Source organism: Camelus bactrianus, chromosome 23 (genome assembly GCF_048773025.1).
Source record: "Camelus bactrianus isolate YW-2024 breed Bactrian camel chromosome 23, ASM4877302v1, whole genome shotgun sequence".
Taxonomy (NCBI): Eukaryota; Metazoa; Chordata; class Mammalia; order Artiodactyla; family Camelidae; genus Camelus; species Camelus bactrianus.
Window position 1 is genome coordinate 700866 of NC_133561.1, and position 21757 is coordinate 722622.

General features: G+C 50.6%; 1 protein-coding gene across 6 annotated transcripts in view; it reads right to left on the reverse strand.

Moving 5' to 3' along the window:
* The window catches only part of IPO9 (importin 9), a 37041-nt gene that overhangs the window by 5531 nt on the left and 9753 nt on the right, over positions 1 to 21757 (reverse strand). For 4 of the 6 annotated variants that reach the window (XM_074351503.1, XM_074351502.1, XM_074351506.1 and 1 more), the window contains exons 2-15: positions 18397 to 18458; positions 18167 to 18253; positions 17374 to 17575; positions 14537 to 14625; positions 13783 to 13869; positions 13194 to 13313; positions 12982 to 13082; positions 12742 to 12800; positions 12017 to 12168; positions 11236 to 11334; positions 10283 to 10389; positions 9833 to 9972; positions 7953 to 8112; positions 1128 to 1354 (exon numbers count right to left, since the gene is read on the reverse strand). In XM_074351503.1, coding sequence (XP_074207604.1) covers positions 1128 to 1354; positions 7953 to 8112; positions 9833 to 9972; positions 10283 to 10389; positions 11236 to 11334; positions 12017 to 12168; positions 12742 to 12800; positions 12982 to 13082; positions 13194 to 13313; positions 13783 to 13869; positions 14537 to 14625; positions 17374 to 17575; positions 18167 to 18253; positions 18397 to 18458 — 1692 coding nt within the window. Of the gene's footprint in view, positions 1 to 1127; positions 1355 to 7952; positions 8113 to 9832; positions 9973 to 10282; positions 10390 to 11235; positions 11335 to 12016; positions 12169 to 12741; positions 12801 to 12981; positions 13083 to 13193; positions 13314 to 13782; positions 13870 to 14536; positions 14626 to 17373; positions 17576 to 18166; positions 18254 to 18396; positions 18459 to 21757 lie in introns of those variants that run through there. The other 2 variants (XM_010956257.3, XM_074351504.1) reach the window with 2 other exon arrangements.

Genomic DNA, 21757 nt, shown 5'->3' on the forward strand with positions numbered 1-21757 from the left:
AAGGGAAAACTTCAGAAAGGGAAGTTTAGTTTGACTTGCTTTACCTACATAAGAAAAATATAAATGTCTTCCTCACTCTAGCATGAAAAAATGTATGCAGTGTGCAGTGCACTGAGATGTACGTAAAAGACCACCACAGCATTATCTGTCACAGGAAAAACACTGTCAACAACCTAGGTGTCCATAAACAGAGTGAGCAGGTCAATCACGACACACCCATGCATGGGACATCATGTGACAGGGGAGAGGAGCTACGCCCAGGAGCCCAGCGTGGAAACCTCTCCAGGACACAGTCACGCAGAAAAGCCAATCAGACACAACGTTCAGTACGACATCACGTTACATACCCAGCCCTGTGCCTACACATCATCTGAACGTCAACATTCCTTCTTCAGAAACAAATATCCTTAACACATTTTCTGACAATAAAATGTTACTAATATACACTCACTACCGAAAAACTTAAAATGCAAAGAAGTATTAAAGGAAAGAACACAGCTCTCGTTCCCCCACCTGGAGATAACTACCCTTCACACTCTGACGTCTTTTCTTCTGCTATTTTTTCTATATACGTTATCTACACACACCTCTTGTTCTAAAACAAAACCGAACCTTCGGATTATACTCTGTGCATCTTGGGAAACCACCTATTCGCTTACTATAACGTGAGTGCTTCCCCATGGCTTTAATTACTCCTGAGAAGTTTGATTTTTAATGGCTGCATAGCATTCCACTTAATGGATATAATTAATTAATTTTTATTATTTCTAAATTTTTGCTACTATGGAAAAATGCAATGAACATCTTATTCATAAACTTCCAGGTGTGCTTTCTTCAGTATGTCCTTTTCTCATTATATTTCTTGGCCTTTTCTTTTAGAAAGTTTTGGATTTAGCTGCTCAATTTCCTACTTCGTCGCCAGGGTTCTGAATCACACCGCCTGCTGGTTAGCGCTTCATTCATCATCTCTCCCCAGTTCCCACCGGAGACTAAGAGTCACAGGAGCGGGCACTCTACCTCTGAGGCCTGCTGTTCCCTACCCTCTGCGGCTGGCGCCTGGACCGGCAGGCCGACGTGCTTCCTGCCTGCACCCCGCTGCCATGGTGCCCGCCCGCCCTGGTGCCTACCGTTACTGTACTTGAGGAAGATGGCGATGGTGAAGGGGCAGATTTTGCCTTCCACGCTGGCTGTGAACTCCGGGTCCACCGTGCAGACGATGCACAGGGTCTCCATCACAAGGTTGAGGACCTCTGAGCTAAACTGGGCCGCCAGGTGGATCAAGCCGTCCAGGATGCTGGGGAGGAAGGGCTGAAGCACGTGGGTGCTCTCGGAGACCTTGAGCTGGTCACAGTACCTGCGGGGACAGGGAAGCAGGGCTGCTCACAAGGGGCCCTCAAGTACGGGTCTCCCCAGCCAGCAGCCGCACGCGTGACGGCCCTTCCGCGAGCAGCTCTGTGGAGCCGCTCCTGCAGCTGGCCCGCTTTCCACACCTTCTGTGGCACACTCTGTGAACGCCAGCACCCCCGGTTCTGGCGTCTGATTCATCTCTGCTTTGGTCTTTGTTCTTTCCTTTAATGCTTCTTTCACCCTCCATTCTGTCTTGAAACAAATTCAGTCATACGATTCTACGCCCAAATTACTAAGATGTTAAGTCAAACGTCCTATGATTCCTCAGACTGCTGTTTCAGTCACATCCCTAAGATGAGAATGAACAGTTTCAGACGCGAGCCAGGCTGTAACCGGCCAGAAAGTGAAGAGGGAAGCGACCCCAGGGGGCCTCTGGCTGCGAGGAGGAGGGCAGCTGGGCCCCTGGCCCGCGACCAGGGGCCGCACAAGGGGTCCAGTCTTCAACACGCTACGTAACGTGCACGAGTGTCCCCGCCTCTGGTGTGCATGTTGGTGGCTTGTCACTTCTCCAGAGACAGCTGTTACACCTTTCAAGAAAATCCTTACTCGTGTACTCAGAGAACAGAAAATCATTTAAGAAAAAGTTCTCTTCACATAATATAAACTTGTTTAAAAAAACTTAAAATTTTTCAGATTTATTTTTCAGTTCTATTGCAGTATAACTGACATACAAAACTGTAAGATTTAAAATGTGCACTGTGGTCTGACATACATCTACGTTCTGAAAGGTCTTCCTCGCCTAATTTATTAACGCACTCAGCGCCTCAGATCTATCTTACACTTAATTCCTACTTTCAATTATACACTACAGCGTCACCAGCTATTGTCACCGTGCCTTACGTCAGACCCTCAGACCTCACTCATCCTACAGACGAGAGCCTGGGCCCTTTCATCAGTCTCTCCACATCCCCTACCCCAACAACCACTTTTCCAGTCTCTTTCACAATGAGTTTGACTTTAAGATTCCACATGCAGCGTTTGTCTTCCTCTGACTTACTTCCCTTAGCACAATGCCCTCAAGGTCCACTCGTGCTGCTGCAAATGGCAGGATCTCCTTCTCTTTCTCGCAGTTGAGTAGCAGTCCGCCGACCACACGGCACATCTGCACCCGTCCATCCACAGACGCACATTTGGGCTGTTTCCATGTCCTGGCTGTGGTGGCCAGCGCGGCAGCGAGCCCGGGAGCGCAGGTATCTCTGGGGTCCTGTTTTCACTCCTTTCACTTCATTTCAACGTCAGAAGTGACGTTGCTGGTACACGGGAGTTCTATTACTAACTTTCTGAGGAGCCTCCACACTTTACATTCCTACCAACAGTGCACAAGGGCCCCCTTTTCTCCACATTCTCGCCAACACACTATTTCCCGAATTTCTGATAGCAGCCATTTTGACAGGTGTGAGGCGGTACCTGAGGCTCTGATTTACATCCTCCTCCTAACAAGTGATGTCGAGCACCCTTTCATGCACCTGTCGTCTACCTGCCTGTATGTCTCCTTCAGAAAAAAATGTTCATTCAAGTCACCTGCCGTTTTCAAAATCAAGACTATTTTGTCTGGTACTGAGCTGTGTGAGTTCTTCATATATTCTGGACCTTAACCCCTTATCAGCTAAATGGTTTGCAAACATTGTCTCCCATGAGGTAGGGTGCCTTTTCGTTTGGCTTATGGTTTCCTTTCCTGTGCTTTTTTAGTCTGATGTAGTCCCACACTTGTTTATTTTTGCCGTTGTTCTTGGTGTCAATTCTAAAACATCACTGCCAAGACTACTGTCAAGGAGCTTAACTTCTGTTTTCTTACAGGAGTCTTATGGTTTCACATCTTATGTTCAAGTCTTCAGTCTGTTTTGAGTCAGCTTCAGTACATGGTGTTAAGATAAGGGTCCAGTTTTCCCAGCATCATCTCCTTCCCCACTGCATATGCTTGGCTTCTCTGTTGTAAAGTAAGTGACCATATGTGTCTGGGTTCATAGAGAGGCTCTCACTTCTGCTCCACTGATCTTTCTGTCTGTTTTTATGCCAATACCATAATGCTTTGATTACTATAGCTTTAATACGGTTTAAAATCAGGAAGCGTTTTCTTTCCCCAATATCTTATAATGTTCCACGTACAGATCTTTCACCACCCGGGTTAAACTTATTCTTAAGTATTTCATTGCTCTTGATGCAACTGCAAATAATGTTTTTAAAATTTGTTTCTGACCATTTCTTTCCCAGCTGTCCTGGCTGGGACTTCCAGTGCCACGGCGACAGGAGTGGTGAGAGTGGATGCCCTCTTCTAGATCCCGGTCTCAGAGGAGCTTTCAGCTTTTCGCTGTTGAACATGTTGCCCAGGGGCTCGTCACACGTGGCCTTCATTGTGCCGAGGCATGCTCCTTCTATACCCACTTTGCTGGAAGCTTTTTATCATGAGTGGATGTTGCACTTTGTCAAGTCTTCTCTGCGTCTATGGAGGTAGCCGGTCTGTGACCCCCCATGCTATCAGCGCGGTGGTCCAGGCGTGCTGGCGCACGCTGGGCAGAGCCCTGACCTGTGCTGGACTTGGCGTGCTGACGCCGTGCTGAGAGCTTCTGCATCTGCATTTATGAGGCAGCTGGCCGGCAGCTTTCCTCTCCTGCAAGGGTCCCTGTGTGGCCAGCCTTGTCAAATTCGTTTGGAAGTGCTCCCTCCTCTTCAATGTTTTTGGCCGAGTCTGAGAGGGACTGGCATTAATTCTTTAGATGCTGGGTAGAATTCACCAGCGAAATCCTCGTGGTCCTGGGCTTTTCCCTTACTGGAGGCTTCTGACTCAGTCTCTGTTTTAGCCATTGGTCTGCTCATTCGTTCTGCATGACTCGGTTTTGGCGGCCCGTGTGTTTCTAGGAGCTTGCCCACTCCTTCCAGGTTCCCCGGTTTGTAGGCACAGACTTGTCCACAGGGTCTTTTCCGACCCTGTGTCTCTGTGGTGCTGGCTGTGGCGTCTCTGCCATTTCTGCTTTAGTATCTGAGTTTCTCTCTTTTCTTTTTAGTTTGCCTTAAGTTTGTCAATTTTATCTTTTCAAAAAACCAGTCCTAAAAAAACAAACCAAAAAACCCCCCAAAAACCAGTTCTACTTTCACTGAACTTTTCTAATATTTTCTGGTCTCTGTTTTACTTATTTCTGCTCTGACCTCTGGGCTTTGTTCTTTTTCTAGTCCCTTGAGGTGTAAAGTTACGCTGTTAGTTTTTGCTTTTGTTTTTGTTTTGCAGGAGGATAGTAATTAATTACTTTTACTTATTTATTTGCTTTTTGATGGAGGTATCGGGGGTTGAACCCAGGACCTTGTGTGTGCAAGGCATGCGCTGTTATCACTGAGCTGTACCCTCCCCAAGATATTTCTTTTTTCTTAATGTAGATGTTTTTCTAATCTATAAAATTCCTTTTTAGAACTTTTTCTGCTGCATCCCGTAAGTTTTGGTATGTTGTGCATCCATTTTCAATTGTTTCAAGACATTTTAGATTTCTCTTTTGATTTCTTCTTTGAAATCGAAGAGCTTTTCATTGGTTGTTGAGAAACGTGTTGTTCAATTTCCACATATTTGTAATGTTTTTTTACAGTTTCCCACTGTAATTTCTAGTTTCATCCCAATGTGGTCAGAAAAGATATGTAGTATGATTTTAATTTTCTTAAATTCACGGATACCTGTTTTATGACCTATCCTGGAGAACGTTCCATGCATGCTTGAGAAGGATGTGTGTTGCGCGGCTGTTGGATAAACATTCTGCATGTCCGTTAGGTCCATACAGCTGAAAGCATGGTTTAAGTCCAACGTCCCCTCATTCGTTCTTCGTTTGGATGGGCTAACCATGCTGAGTGAGTATAAGCTTCATGCTATTACTGGATTCTTGCCTGCCTCTTCTTCCAGATACTAACATGTGCTCAACGTCTTAGGGGCGCTGATGTCAGGGCATGTGTATTTGTAATCGCTGTATCTTCCTGATGAATTAACCCCTTTATCGTATAATGACCTTTGTTTCTTGCTACAGCTTTTGAATTAAGTCCATTTTGTCTGATAAAAGCATAGCTACCCTGGCTCTCTTGGTTTCTACTTGCACGGAGTATCTTTTTCCTTCCCCTCACTCTGAGCTTACGTGTGTCCTTAAACCTGTGGTCTCCCTAGGTGGCACACAGTTAGGTCTTTCTTTTTTTTTTTTAATTCATTCAGCTACTCTAACTTTTGATTAGAGAATGTATCCATTTATATTTAAAGTAATTTTGAAAGGGAAGCCCATTTTATTTATTGCTTTCTGGCTTTTCTGTGGTTCCTCTGTTCCCCTCTTGCTAGGATCCTTTCATTTCAGTTTGAAGAACTCCTTCAGCTTTGTTTGTCTGGGAAAGTCTTCATTTTGGCTTCGTTCCTGGAGGACACCTTTGCTGGGTAAAGCACTCTGGTAGGCAGTTTTTTCTGTCATCCCACTCTCTCTGGGCTTGCAAAGTTTCTGCTGGGAAACCTGCTGACAGCCTTATGTGAGTTCACTTGTAAGGGAGAATTTTTTTCCCCTCTTGCTGCCTTTTTTTTTTTCTAAGTTTATTTATGTATTTTTTGGTGGGGTGAGGTAATTAGGTTTATTCAGGATTGATTTATTCTTGGAGGAGGTAGTGGGGATGGAACACACGACCTCGTGCACGCTGAGCATGCGCTCTACCACTTGAGCTACACCTTCCCCTCTTCTCTTGCTGCTTTTCAATTCTTTGTCTTTGACTTTAGATAGTTTCATTGTATTGTGTCTTGGAGAAGGTACTTTTGGACGGAAAGTCTGGGGTGATACATTAGCGTTGTAAGTGGGATGCACAAATCTCTCCTCAGATTTGGCCAGCTCTCAGACATTACTTCTCTAAAAACTTTCTGCTCCCTCCCCCTCTTCCCTGGGGACCCCACAGTCCACACGCTCTTCACTCCTTTTCTCCTTTCTTCTCCTCCCCCTCTGACAGGATAATGTCAGAAGCCCTGTCCTCCAGCTCAGATCCTTCCTCGGCGCGCCCCCGCTGCTGCTGCTCCCTGCCGCACCTCTCATTTCACTCTGTGTGCCCTCCTGCTCTAGAGTTTCTGCTCGGTTCTTTTTTATGATTTCCCCCTCTTTGTTGAACTTATTTTGTTTGTGAGCAGTTCTTTTGATTTCACTGGATTGTCTTTCCTGTGTTTTCTTGTGTTTTCACTGAGCTCCTTAAAATGGCTATTTTGGACTCTTTATTGGGTAAATCACAGATTTGGCGCTGGCCACTGGAAAATTATTGTTTTCTTTCGTGGTGTCACACTTCCTTGGTTTTTCGAGTTCCTTTATGTCTTGCATTGCTGTCTTCACAGGAGAAGTAGCAGTCACTTCCTCTAGTCTTTACTGACTGACCTCTTCAAGGTGTCCAATCTTGGATTTTTCGCTCCAGGGGTGTGCTGGAACTTCTCCACTAGACTTCTGCACTTTAACGAAGGCCCCCTGGTTCAAAGGTGACTGTCTAAATCAGTGCTCCTCAGGGGCTCCTGGGCCATGGCTGAGAGGCGCTAGGGCTAGTCCATGGGCCACAAAGGGTCCACAGCTGGGACCGAGGTCTGTGTGCCTGTTACCTGACACACAGGTGGGTGAGACCCCCCCCCCCGGGCCCTGGTGTGTGGTGCTGGTGGCAGAACCAAAGCCAGACGGGGCTGGAGCCAAGTCCTCAGGGACTGAAGTCACATCCAGGGCTGCAGCCAGGACTGGGGGTGGTGACTTAGTCACTGGGGTCTGGGCTTGTCTTCTCAGAACGGCTCTCCTTGGTTTAGATGGCACCAGGTGTGACAATCTCCTCCCCTGGACAGATGCCAAACTGTTGCTGAGGGAGGGTAAGAGCAACGGGCGCCTGAGACATCTTGCTGACACCACCCCCACCACTGCTTTCTAGGACATGTAATCACGCATCTCAATCTCTGCTTCAAAGTAGGAAGACAGTACAGGCAGGTGGAAGACAAACTCTGTTTTTAGGGTTTTTGGCAATTTTTAGGATTCAAATGAGACTCTTAAGTTTGAACTTCAAAATACTCTGAAAATAACAATGCTCTGTCTGGTCTGGGAAGGAATACGAATAAATGACAAGTTGGGGCATTAGTATACGTGTTGTGAAAAAGAAATAAAAATCGGGAAAAAGTGAGCAGTGTTTCCAGGCCACACTGTTCCCAGTTTGGACTCTAACAAGGGGCAATCAATCACCAAATGACCAGGGCTCTGACTGCTTCACGCCCCGGGGCTGTGCAGCCCCAGGCAGCTGGTTCTGCCTCTCAGAGCCTCGGGTCCTCCAGCTCTGTGAGGAGGGGAGGGGTCCAGGTGATTCCAGCGGGAGGGAGAGGGGAGGGCTGAGGAGTAAAAGGGAACGGGCTATCTCTGGGATGCACAGAAGCCACGCTCCTGGCACGGCTCCCTCCTTGTCCTTCCAGCATCCGTTCTGCAGCTAATCTTCAGAAACTTCCAAGCAGCATAACCCCTGGACACCTGCTGTCCAGGACTCCTACCGAGTAATTTTCTCTTGAAACAGTGTTTACTGTCCTAAGGCGGCGTACTCACCCCCAGATGGCTCGCACAGCAGAAATTCGAACTGACGGGGGCTGTGTCTCATGAAGACCACTAACTGTTGCCTGAAGAAACTGCTGGATCAGTTCAGGGGACATAGCAACAGTGAACCGACTGGCAGCCCAAAGGGCCCGGCCCAAGAGGAAAGGAGACACTGGGAGGGAGAGAGAGCAATTAGGGGCTGGACCACAGACAGGTGTCCCGCCACGCTCCCCGCCCCTCAGCCTGCTGCACTAACGGGCGGCTGCGCGGCAGAGGAAAGGCACACTCTCCTGCAGCACCTCTGACCCTGCAGGTCGTCTGGAGACGCACACTTGCCCAGAAGCTAACACCCCACTCTGTCGTTCCTGTGATGTCTATGTGGTTGACGCTCCAGCGCCCAGTTAGGGTCACTCTCCTCTGCCTGCAATACAGTGCGTGAGGACAGAGACTATGAGAACTGAACAAGCTGTGCCAAGTGATTACATACTAATTCACAGGATGCAGAGCAGCAATTCTCAAAGTGTGGTTCAGGGACTCCTGGAAGTCCCGAACGTTAAAAAACTATTTTCATAACAATACCAAGACCTTACGTGTCTTTTTCACTCCCATTCCTTCTCAGGTACACAGTGGAGCTGTCCAGAGGGTTACGTCACGTGTGACACCATGGCTGTGACAGTGAATGGAATGCATGCTTGTGTTTCTTGTATTCTGAAAGCTTCTCAGTTTTAATTACGAATATGTTAGATACTGACACATGTCTCACAGAAAAACCTCCTTGGAATCATTGATAATTTGTAAAAGCATAGAGGGGTGCTAAGGCCCACATCTGAGAACGGCTCATACAGAAAAGCTTTGCTCGGGCAAATTCTACAAAACTATGTTGACGGATTTGATTCCAACAATTGGTTCAACACACGATGACACCATGCCCACTACGTGCAAGGCACTGTGGGATATAAAGGTGTATCTGCCATGATTTCTAGTCTCAAACAGCTTACACTCTACTAGGAGAAGGAAACATACTCATCCGCCACAACGTAATGCAGCATTTGATAAAAGCAGAGTGAAGGAGGATTTGCCCAGTGGGTATGAGCTCTGGATGCTCAACCACTGTAATTCTGCGACTCAGAAAATGCAAGTGATGGTGTGAGACATCCTGCAACAGAGCACCTGCTGAGAGGCCGAGCAGAACGTTCTCACTGAAGGGCTCTCCTATGAGGAGGAGGCAGGGAGTGGACTGAGGATGGCGTGAACAACGCCCAGCGCCCCAGGACTGACACACTCACAGAGGAAGCAGGGACCGCACTCTGCGGTGGGGTCTGGCTCTGGTGGGCGAGCGCGACGGAGCGGGACCCGTCACGCAGAGACAAGAGTGCTCCTCAGCCACTGCCCTGCACTGCTGAGCGACCAGTCTCCTGCAGCAGAGGGCATTTCTTTCTAAGGCTGGTGGCTAACAGGGACATGAGAACGGAACGTTTTAATTATCTGGATAGAACGGTTTGAAAAAAGCAAGTAATTTGAGAAAAATGACAGGAAACGAACAGAAAGGATGAGCCTGAGAGACTGCCTGAGAGTATTCTAGACTTTGTGATGACAGAACTCCACCCAGAGTTCTCAAGGCACGGCAAGCAGATCTGCATTCTATCCAAGCTCCAAAACGCAGCCGTGAGTGTGAGCGCTGATCTGGGAAGCGTGAGAGGAGCATGGGAGAACGAGGGGCACTGATCTCCGGACGGCGAACCGTGAGTCAAGGTCCCGGGGCAGCTGCAGAGGTCCAGGTGGGTTCAGGTCTGGGGTGGAAAGAGGACTTCCACCCTAAGGACACCTGGGGAGCAGGCTCGCCACCCCGGGGAGTCCCACAACTGCGTGGGCGGCGCGGCGCGGACACGGACCTGAGAGGCCGAGGTCTGCCAGGACGACGCCGGCCAGGAACCCGTGCACGTCGAAGTGGACCCGGCCGCTCTTCACACCGTCGGTGAGGACGGACTTCACTGAGCCCAGGGCCAGCATGCAGGCCTCGTGAGTCTTCCACCTGCCAGATGGGGACACGCCTGCTAGAGCCAGCCACGCTGTCCCCACGGAAAACCCGTGAGGGCGAAGACTCGGGCAGCGCGCTCCAGCCGCTCTCCCTCCCAAACCCAGAGTTGAAAACAGGGTAATTTAACACAAACAGAAACAAGCAGAAGTCCTCCTCTCAAGGCTTTTAAAAAGGGGGTAAAATAAAAGCATCTTAACCAACTACTGAAAGGAGGGGAAAAACTGCTTTAAAAGGGAAGGTCCAAAGCGGGCCCTGCCTTCCTCGGCCCCGGGGCCCCACACACACCCGCACCGCTCGCCCTCACCAGTGCTCGGCGCCGCTGCTCCTGGTCTGCTCGGCCTCCTGCAGGTGCCGCGTGGCTGCAGCGGCCAGGGCAGCTGCACTCTCGTTCTGGAAATCGGTGGCCACAGCCTAGGGAGAGAGGAGGGGCCGAGACGTGTTTCTGTGCAAATTAAACCCACTTTAACTGCACACTGAACGGCTGGAACTCTTTCACGTACACGCGGCTAAGCCTGACCAAAACCCACCCCTAACAGACGGGGGTCGTTAATGGAGGGAGGGCAGCACCCATGCCCTGGAGTGCGCAGGCACTGGAAAGCTAACGCCGCACAGAGCCCCTCTGGCTATGGTCAGCAGAGCACAAGGGGTCAACCAGAGACATCCTGGGATGGCCAGGGACCAGACCTCTACTCTGGGAGCCCTCTGCTAACTGCACCTGGGTGTGCTTTCTCTCGGGGCTGCAGAGACGCTGCAGGGTGATGACAAGCAGTCACACCAACACAGAGAACAAGCCTCGCCCAGCAGGCAGCCAGCAGCCGCCCCCTCACGGAGCCTCCACGCTCTGTGCTCCAGCCAGAGCCAAAGAAACAGACAGACCTCCAGATGGACGCTCACCTCTCAGCAACCTAAGTGTTTTTTGTTTTGTTTTTAACTTTCCGACCTCTCGTTTGAGCCACAGAGTCCTGGTGAAGAGTGAATTAAGCTGGAATGTTCCTGAGTCCCCCCCGCCTTAGCCAGCACAACACTGTCCTCTACACACTTTCCAATCTATCCACATCTAGTATTCATACGTGGATCAGGACCAGCAGCAATGCCTCCCGGGTTCCCGAGCCTCAAGCTGCACTGGAGATGCTCCCCTGTTACCCCCCAGCACGTCTAAGGAAGGTCACACCAACACCGCGCAGCCCGTGAGCCAGGCAAGGAAAAGCTCTCGCGCCCCTGGGACTGCTTGGCCAAGGCATCAAGGCGCCCTCTTACCAGCAGCAGGTCTTGTGCTGCAATCCTAACGGTGTAGGAGAAAGTATCATCGTCTTCATCTTCTACGAACTGCTGGGGGTTGGCCGTCCACACTTTGATCTGGACAGAGGAGGCAGGCAGGTGAGGCTGCCAAGCCGGTCCACGCTCCCTCCTTCCACCCCCACCCCCAGACACACGGGAAGACCTCAGCCTTCTGTCTGCACCCTGAGCAGCACTCTAACCCCAGAAGTCTTTTCCTTTAGATGCAGAGAAGCAAAGCCCTTATCAAGGGAGGTGCAGAGGCGGCCGCCCTGCTGCAAACCCTACTGTAGAACGGGGCACCCTCCTTGTCACTCTGACTGCTGGTCAGCCGCCACTCTGGCAGGTGGACTTTCTGAGCACCCTCGGTCTGGTGGGGCACTTAGCGTGGAAATCATGCCAGTCTGTTTGTGTGGGACAGGCACTGTCTTATTTTCAATGCTCTTGTCTGGTCTAGTGACTCACCAACCAGGCTGACGACCTGCACTCTGCACTTCACTGTTTTCAGAGAAAGGACAGGTTCTTTTGGGTCTCAGGGTCCTTGGTAGTGGTCCCAGAGGGGTAAGTGTGGAAGTATTCTCGAAGTCCAGTTACTTAGTACAGGAGCCGACAGAACCCGGAGACCCAGGGATGTGGCAATAAAATGACACCAGAGCCTCCCTGGGGCTTCCTGGGAAGTGATTCTTCAGGCTGTTAGATACCGACCGTTCACTCAGTGCACTTTTCCAACACAGCTGGCAGCAGCCTCGCACTGGGCACTCACCTGCTCCTCAGTGATCTGCATGTACAGGATGACGTAGTAAATCAGCTCCGGCAGGGCTTTTTTAACAGTGCTTTTGAACTTGCTGTTTTCTAGTAGAGCGTGGACAAATTCAAAAATGCTAAAGACGAGATTTTCAAAGCCCAGGACTTCACCTAAAGGAAAAACACAAGATTTTAAAGACAAGAAAGCAACATACGCTGGAAATGAACTATGTTATCTCTGTAAATTAGTGGATACTTAAAGTACTTGCTAATTATCATTCCCAAGGGAATGGAAGAGGGGTCTGAGGAGTCAAGGAAAGTAACTTAAAGATATTGAACACTGGTTTTTCAAGCAAAAGAACCCGAATCACTGAAATATTTTCTAGCATGTCTATTTGTGATCTGAAATTCTTAAAAAATATTAAAATAGAGACAAAAGTCTCATTAAGTGGGACCCCAAAACTGAAATAGGCAAAACAGCAGAAGCAGGCTGGATTAGATGGGCTTTAAGGCACCTGGCCCCATTCCGAAATTCTACACTTTTATGAGATTTATGCAAATGCCTCTGAGGAACAGATTTTCAGTTTCTCATTCCCCCACATCTAATACACGGAAAGAAAACTCAATCAGAAAACTCACTGAAGAGGAGTGAAGCCTTTGAGCTCCTGCCCTCTCTTCTCTCTCCTTCCTAGACCCCTCTCCCCACTACACGGCGACCCTGCTGAGACCAGACCAGCGACCTACCGTCAGAGTCCACAGGGTCTTCTACCTCTTCTGTGTAGTTCACCTCTGTCCTCACGTAAGTATGATGAAGAGTAAAGAAACAGAATCTGGAGTCTGCTTGGCGCGTGCTCTCAGGGGACCGCCGCCCCCGACACTAGAGACAGGCGGGCACTAGGACGGGGGCCGCGTGAGCATGAGACCCAGCGCTAGATTCCCAGCTAGCGGTGCTAGCAGGCCCCTTACACTCCCTGGAAAGGATATAAGGCTGCACTCTCAGTTAAGGTGTTCCAAACAATAGGCAGAATTTGCTGCATGGAAGACACCATGTGCTTTGGGAAGTTTTTCACCAGGGCTGTCACTGCCTGAGAAGTCAAAGAGAAAAGATCCCAAGAGTTATAGGTGACAGCGGAGAAAAATCAGTGACTTCAGACCACCCTCAACACTCCAAGCGTCTCAGTGGAGCATGTGCTCACCTTGAGGACTTCCATCTTGAACCCGCTGTCAGACGTGGGGCCGTCCGGTATCTGCAGGGCCTGGACGAAGGCCTCTGTGAACTGCTGCACCACGGGAAAGATCAGGACCTTGGCCGCACCCTGAAAGCAGAAACCAAAGCCGTCACCAGACACACCCTGACCGCTGGCTTCACGTCAAACACCGAGACGTGTGGCATCTAAGACTTCTTGGGACTCAGGTTCCCCGCAGAGGGGTGTCGCTGAAGGCGGAGGGAGCGGCTCCCCAAGAGCGCACCTGCAGGTCCCCACAGGGACTCGTTAAAGGCCTTTACGTAAGACCGACGTTTAAAACTGCTTCCGACCCTCAGTGGTCGGTGCTTCCAGCTCATTCCACTTCACAAAGGGTCACAGAAGAGGGTAAAGCTCTGGGTGATGACTGGTGTGGAAAGGATGCAGCTTAGGGTGTCAGAGCAAAGAAGGCTCAGAGGGAAGGAAACTAAGCTGCACACAAATGGGGAAGTTACTAGAGCACGGGACGCGCGCAGCCCTGGGCAGCGGGTGTCCCGGCACCGCCGCACCCACACTCCTGGGTGGGCAGTCTGTCACCGACCTTCTCCAGTTCCTCCATGTTACAGATCATGTGGGCACAAGTGGTGAAAATCTCCACAGCACGGGAACGGGTTCGAATACCATACACCTGGGGAACAAGTTACAGCAGAGCTGTGAGGCTGGGGTAGGTGTACACCTGTGACCAGAAGAAAAACTGTAACAACCAATCCTGGCACGGGACTGGATGCCCTAGAGAGACAGGAGGCGCGTCTGGGAGACAAGCTCCCGCAGTTCAGAGGACGAGAGGCGGCAGAACAGGAGGACTGCTGGAACCGGCCTCCCATGCAGGTCCCTGGGAGCCAATGTGATTAGAAATACTAAGCTGAGTACTGCTTGAAATCCCAACACAGTCAATGTGTTTCTTTCAAAATGCACCCTTGAGCGGGGTGCAGAGAGGTGCAGGGAGGAACACTTGCCCATCAGCAGGGTCGTTAACCCCGCACACGCACAGTAAAGGGCCTACTGGGTGCAGCACAGTGACTGCGTCCACATACTGGGCTGCAGGAAGCAGGCTTGGCCAGGGCCTCAGGGAGCCCCTAAGACAGTGGGTGCTCAGAGGTCACAGGCCGCCAGGAGGTGTGAGACATGAGATACGGGAGCCACTCCCCTGCCCTAGCAAGGCGTGTCTTTGTGGTTCAAGTGAAAGGTCTGAGGCTGACTCCAGTCCACACCTCCATCAGCTTGAGCCTGAAGGCGTGGGGTCAGCAAGCACGAGCGTCTCCCCCCCCAGGAGCCTGGGCCGCGCGCAGCCGTACCTCAGCCATGGTGAAGATCCTGTACATCTCTGGGAGGATGACGGGGGCGACAAGCGGCATCTGCGTGTCCGTCACTTCTCGAGTGAATTCTACGAGGGAAAGGGGTGCTGTAAAAACACTGCTTTACGAAGACTCTAAGTGTGAGAGCCGTCGAACAGCTCCTGGGCGGCAGCTCCCAACAGGGAAAGGGAAAGGCTGGCCTGGCAGCCTTCCCTGGGGCCGGGGAAGAGCACTACTCATCAGCAGGGGAAGAAACAACAGCGCTGCAAGGAAGTACGTGAGGTGAAGACAGACAGCCTTTAGATACACGTTGAAAGAAAATGCGGAACAGACGTGTGGAGCCCCCCCGTGAGGTCACCTTAGGAAAGTCTGAATTACTCCAGTCTGTGCCTGTGTGTCAGCACTCGGGTGTGCCTGGAGCTGCCGCACCTCGGTTCCCCTTGCAGCGCTCCCAGAGGGGTGAGGACGCGCACAGACGCGCCGGGCTTCACCTTTGCAGAGCTCACTCTCCCCGGGGGTGACCTTCCTGACCTCCAAGCCAGAGGCTGCCGCTCAGAGGAACAGGGAGGGATTTCTCCTACGGACGCAGCAAGGAGCAGCCTAGATGTGCGAGGAGACCTGAAGAAGGCGGGGCACACACGGGTCCTAGCTTCCTCTTCACTCCCAGAACCCTCACACGGCGCTGAGACCGCAGAAGGACACTGGGTCGTGTGTTCCTAAGTGTGGGACATCAGCCCTTGGGCCCCGGTGTCTGCTCACCTAACTGCTGCTCCATCAGCTGCGTTTCGGACTCTGACGGTCGTTCCTCAGTCTCACTCTATCTACACTCTATAAGCTTACGTCCGTAACACGTCTTCTGAAGGCACTTGAGTCAGGAAAAGCCTGGGACGCCTGCATCATCAAGCCCCAAAGACAAAGCTGTGGCTCGTGGGCGGGAAGCTTCAAGCCCCCGCTGCTCCGTCTGCACCTCCTTCACACCACCGGCCTCCGCTCCCACGGACGGACGGACAGGCCGCACGAGAAGCCGTGTTAAAGGGGAGCTGGCACAGCTCCTTCAGGCCCCTGACGAGGACCCGTCCGCCCCTGGGCTCCTGACCAGTGCCGATGCCCCGCATGCTGCGTGTGCCGGAGCCACTGCTGCAGGCCCGCCCTCATCTGAGGACGGGTGGAGCCACTATTTGGGATCGGAGGCCAGAGCTGGCCACTCCACGTCTGCGGACTCCGTTCCTGAAGACACACACTTCCCCACGGCTCTCCCGTGGCTGACACAAAGGGACCTCACTGACCAGTGGCCTCCCTAGTCAAGCACAAGGAAGGCTCCTCAGCAAGCTGACCACACGCATCATGTACAACTACTTCTTCTCCAGGTGTTTAAAAAAGAGGTGAACTTTGTGTTGGCAGGATGGAGGGAACAGGCTTCCTTTCCTTAGTAGGAAGTGCATCTGGGAACTGCTACTTTGGCATAACGACGTCGTAGATAAAGGATCCTAGGAGGCTAGTTCCGTGGGTAGGGTGTGCGGAGGCACCTGAATGACAGTCCTACACGGCAGGCAAGGGAGACCCGCAGGGAAGTGAAAACCCGAGCGAGGAATATGTGAACTTCCTGGTGGGTCTGCCCCACGCCCTGGGCACCTGTCACAGAAAATCAATCCAATACAGTGGGCCATTCATACACGCAGCTGGGGCACGGGAAGAGGGGGTCTGAAACAATGGGAGAGGGAGGATTTGCTCCTGGACACAGAATCGGCGTCATCTACATGGACATGACATGGACTGGCACAACTGGGCCCAGACGCCGAGCTCAGTAAACTGAGATTCAAACACAGTAGCAGATCACAGAGAAAGAGGTGAGGCCTGGCTGAGACTTGCACAACCCACGTAAACCTCCAAAACATCGATCCCCACAGCTAGTGTCCACATGAGGGCTCCTGGAAGGCAGAGCAGAGCAGTGGCTCCACCTGGGAGATGGTGCAGGGCAGAGCCCACAAGAGACTGGGAGACTCAGCCTCGCCGATGGTGTTCCAGACCAGGTCTGGCGAGGGAGCGGTAAGTGAGTCAAGCTTAGAGGAGAGTCGCTATGTCCCTGGACTAAAGAAAGTTCAAGCACTTTCACCCATGTTTCAGAACAGAAAGAAATTAAAACTCCATATCTTCTAAGCTGGCAAACGAAGGTCAGGGTTATAGTGACATTGTTTTTACCTTTGAAAAAAATTATTTTGTGGGGGGGGAAGTAATTAGGTATATTTATTTATTTATGTATTTTTAGAGGAGGTGCTGGGGATTGAACCTGAGACCTCAGCTTGCTAAGCATGCACTCTACCACTTGAGATATGCCCTCCCCACCTAACTTCTTTCTTATACGTCTGTAAAAACTTGACTTGGCTATTCTTAACTTTGCCTTGGTTGAACCAAACAGAAAAGTAATATGTAACACCACTGATGATCACAATGGCCACAACTCACTGTGTGCTCCCAGTCACCGCGCCAGACCTGACACAGATCAGCTCATTCAAACTCCCCAAAACTTAACTCTACACGCAAGGGAACTCGGGCTCAGGGGCCTCGGCAAGGTGGTGCAGGTAAAGGCAGAGTATGAACAGGAACTTGGGAGCTTTACTCCCCACCACCACAACCCTGTCCTGAGTGGGAGGGTCTCCTTCCCTGGGGAGGGGCGACCAAATGGGCAGACAGACACGGGGTGCAAACCAGGAAGGGGGCACCCGGGAAAGCCGCACAACTCAACTCGTTCTGCTCAGAGCCACTCCAGCCCGCAGCATTTAATAAGCACTCTGGTCACTCGGGAGCCAAGCACGAAGGCAGAGAGAGGCTCCTGGTACCTGTCAGCACGCGCATGGCTCCGTGGACCGCATTCAGGTCTCCGCTCACCAGCATCTCCATGAGCAGGCTGAAGAGCTGGGGCCAAGCCTCGGGCCAGTCCCAGTGGGCGACGGCCGACACGGCGTAGGCCGCGCTGGAGCGCACCTTGCTTATCGACTCTCTCAGCCCGTTGGGCAGCAGCTCCCGGATGACAGCTTTTGCCTGCAGAGGAGAAAAGCCCCACTGCCGTCAGACCAGGTTGTGGGTGATGAGCAGAGCCCCGGTGACCAGCAGGTCCCCTGGGACCGGACATAGTTCAGCCCAGGCACTCACCTACAACTTCTAAACGTACACTGTCCACCTACGTTGAATTAAAATCAGGTCAGACTACAGCCTCCAGTCCTCGGGCACCAGCCACACTTCAGCACTCAGGGCCCACGGTGGCAGAGCGACAAGAGCACAGACACAGCCCCGCGGGCCGGCAGCGCCCAGACCGCACGCCTCAGTGTCTGGGCCACTGCGCTGCACGGCCCTGGGCGCAGGACAAACTACTTCATTGAAACTTCGAACAGATACTGATGAAACTGAAGCTTAAAAGTTAATGTATTTTCCCAGTATCTCACAGCGGTTCGGCAGCAGAACTGGAATCCGAACGCAGGCCGGCCCGGTGCTCCGGCAGCGAGCCAGCCTCCGAGCCGCCGCGCAGCCCCTCCGCCTCGTCTCTGCTCCACACCGTCTGAGGATGCTGACAGCCCAGCCCCATAAGGTGGCCCCTCCAGCCGCCACGGAGATAAGCCACGTAACTACCCTTACCCTTTCCGTGGTCTCCGGGGGTCGGAACTTCTCTGACTGGGCGCACCAGTGAGTCTCCACGTACTGCTTCAGAATGACCGACGCCAGCTGCGAAGAGAAGCAGCCGAGTGGCGCAGCAGAAGGGGCTCCTCACGCAGAGACCGCGCGCGGCCCCCACCCACTGCAGCTTCTCCGAATCTGGCACAAAACCCTCCGCTATTTATAAATGGCGCCAATCAGTGTGGACTCACCTGACGGATTGCCAGTGCCCCCTGGGGGTCCACGGTCAGCTCTGCCAGGTGAACACCAAATTCTGGAAGAGGAAGTTTTACTGTGAGTCCACGAGCACCCAGGAGAGCCACAGCGATTTACTGAGCTCTGAGCCCGACACCAACAGGAAAGGTTGCAGAAAGCAGCGTGGTTTGTGGCCCCTGAGAGTGCCGGTCACTGCGAGGACGAGTCCTCTACGCGCGAGGGCCTGGGCGGCCTGCAGGGACGGCTGCCCACAAAGGGAGGAGCAGCACCTCTCGCTCCCTGCAGCCACTGCACAGCACCCTCCAGCTGCCTTTCCTTCCAAGGTGGCAAATCCTCCTCTTAGACCAAGAAATTTAGTGTCTAATTGAAAAAACCAGGACTAGCTATACCCCAAAGAAAAGCTAAAAGGTGAGATTTCAGAAGTTGCCCAAATACACATCACCAGATAAGAGAAGATCAAATCTAAGAAAATCTGGCCTTAGCCAGCTTAGTCCTAAAAATATAACTGTTGTAAGTGAACAGTATCTAACAAGCAATGTAAGCAGCAATCTTAAACTGCATACTGGGAGGCTACAGACAACTCATCATTTCTCCCAAATTAAAATTTAGATCCTTCAGTGCAATCCCTATCAAAATCCCAATGGTCTTTTTTGCACTCATTGAAAAACCCATCCTCAAATTCATGTGGACTCTCAAGGGACCCCAAATAGCCAAAATCATCTTGAAAAAGACCAGAATCAGAGGACTCACACGTCCCAATTCCAAAACTTACCACAAATCTACAGTAATCAATACAACATGGTATTGGCAGAAAGACAGTCACACAGATGATGGACTAGACCATGCAGCGGGGAAAGGACAGTCTTTTCAACAGATGGTGCTGGGACAACTGGAGAGCCGTGTGCAAAACGACTACACTGGACCCCTACCCTCACACCACATACAGAAATCAACTCAAAACGGATCAAGGACCTAAATGTAAGACCTAAAACGAAACAACTTGGAAGAAAACACAGGACAAAAGCTTCACAACGCTAGCTTTGGCAATGATTTCTTGGATGTGACACTACAGACACAGGTAGCAAAAGAAAAGTGGACAAATTGGACTTCATAAAAATTTCAAGCTTATGTGCTTACAGGACACTAGCAGCAGAGTGAAGCGGCTACCCACAGAATGGAAGAAAACTTGCAATCATACCTGATGAGGGATTAACATCCAGTTATATAAAGAGACCCTACCTACCACTCAACAACAACATGACCCAATTCAATGGGCGTAAGACTTAAAAGACACTTCCCCAAAGACATACAAACGGCCAGTAAGCACACGAAGAGATTCTGAACATCCCCAATCGTTTGGGAAACGAAAGTAGAATCTAAGCTACTACCTCACACCCATCAGGATGGCTTCTACTAAAAAACAGAAAACCGCTGGAGAGAATGTGGAGAAAACGAGAACCTGTGTGCACTGCTGGAGAATGTAAAATGGCACAGCCACTTGGAGAGCAGTGCAGTGGCGCCTTTAAAACAGAATCACCATGATTCCACTTCTGGGTTTACCCAAAAGAAATGAAAGCAGGGCCTCGAAGAGATCGCTGTGCGCCACGTTCACAGCAGCATTACTCACCGCGGCTGAAGTGTGGAAGCGGCCCAAGTGCCAACCAAAGACGAATGGATAAGCGAAATGTGGTGTATACGTACAAGGGAATATTTAAAAGGAAGGAGGTTCCGCAATACACTACAATGGCTACAATGCATGAACCCTGAGGCATCCTGCCCAGCGGATAAGCCAGTCCCCAAAAGACAAAGACCGCACACAGCCACTTACACGAGGGGACTCGGAGGCGTCCACCCTCAGCACAGAAGCACAATGGGCGTAAGGGCCCGCGCAGGCGCTGGTGGGGCGGGAATGGCACAGAGCTCCAGTTCCACAAGGTGAGGTGGGAGGGTGGTGAGGGCTGCGCGACAGTGCGAACGTGTTTAGTGCCGCTGCGCTGTGAGCTCAGGGGTAAAGACGGCAGAAAAACAAGTTTCTGCTGTCGCGCACAGGGAACATGGTCAGTACCTCGAAGTAGCCTAGAACGAAAAAGAATCTGAAAAGGAATGTATGTATGACTGAAACCTGATGCTGCACACCAGAAACCGACCCAACTTTGTAAACTGACTGTATTTCAAAAAAAAAAAAGAAAAAAGGTTAAGACAGCAATTTTATAGTAAGTGTATTTTACAAGAAAAAAAAGATTTACTTTACATCTAAATTACACTTGCAAAGGAATAAACTATCAAATATTTATTCGTGAAAAGAGGAAGAAGCAGAATGTAAAACCAAGAGCGCATCCTAATTTTCACACCTCGCATTCCAGGGCTGTGCTGTCCAACGTGGTAGCCGACAGCGACGAGCGTGTACTGAGCACCTGAAACGTGGCCAGGGAGAACTGACGTGTGCTGTCAGTATAAAATGCACACCAGACTGCAAACTTAGTATGAAAACAAAATAATGTAAAGTATTTTAATAAAGTTTATATTGGTTAGACATTGAAATACATTGCATACAATAGGTTACATGACTACAGTATTAAAAATGAATGTCACCAGTTTCTTCTCCCCTTTTTAATACAGCAAATAGAAACCCAAAATGTTCACATGTGACTCACATTCTGTCCTCCAGAATTAACAGCAGCTTTTCAGAACCGCTTGGTGTGGTAGGTGCACGGGTCACAACTGGCTCACCACTCCCATTTGGGGGTGACAGATTAGGGGGTTAGAAACCTGGCTCTGGAATTGGTGTTGCAATCCTTATCCAAATCCAATGGCTCTGTTACATAGAAACAGAACAAACAACTCTAAAATTTGGGTCTAAAAGACCCAAACAGCCAAAACAATCCTGAGAAATGACAAAGCTGGAGGGATCACGGGCCCTGGTTTTAAACTATATTACAAAACTATAGCAACCCAAACAGGATGGTATCGGCACAGAGACAGACACACAGATCAGTGGAACAGGAGAGAACCTAAATAAGTCCACAAATATATGGGCAATTAATTTACAGCAATGGAGCCAAGAATATACAATGAGAAAGGACAGACTCTTCAATAAATGGTGCCTTGAAAACTGGACAGCCACATGCAAAAGAATGAAACTGGACCACTATCTTACACCATGCACAAGAATTAACTTAAAATGGATTAAAGATCTGAATGTAAGACCTGACACCATAAAACTCCTTGAAGAAACTGTAGGCAGTAAGTTCCTTGAAACTGATCTTGGTGATGATTTTTGGATCTGACACCAGGAGCAAAGGCAACAAAAACAAGTAGGACCACGTCAAACTAAAACACTCAGTAGGGCAAAGGGAA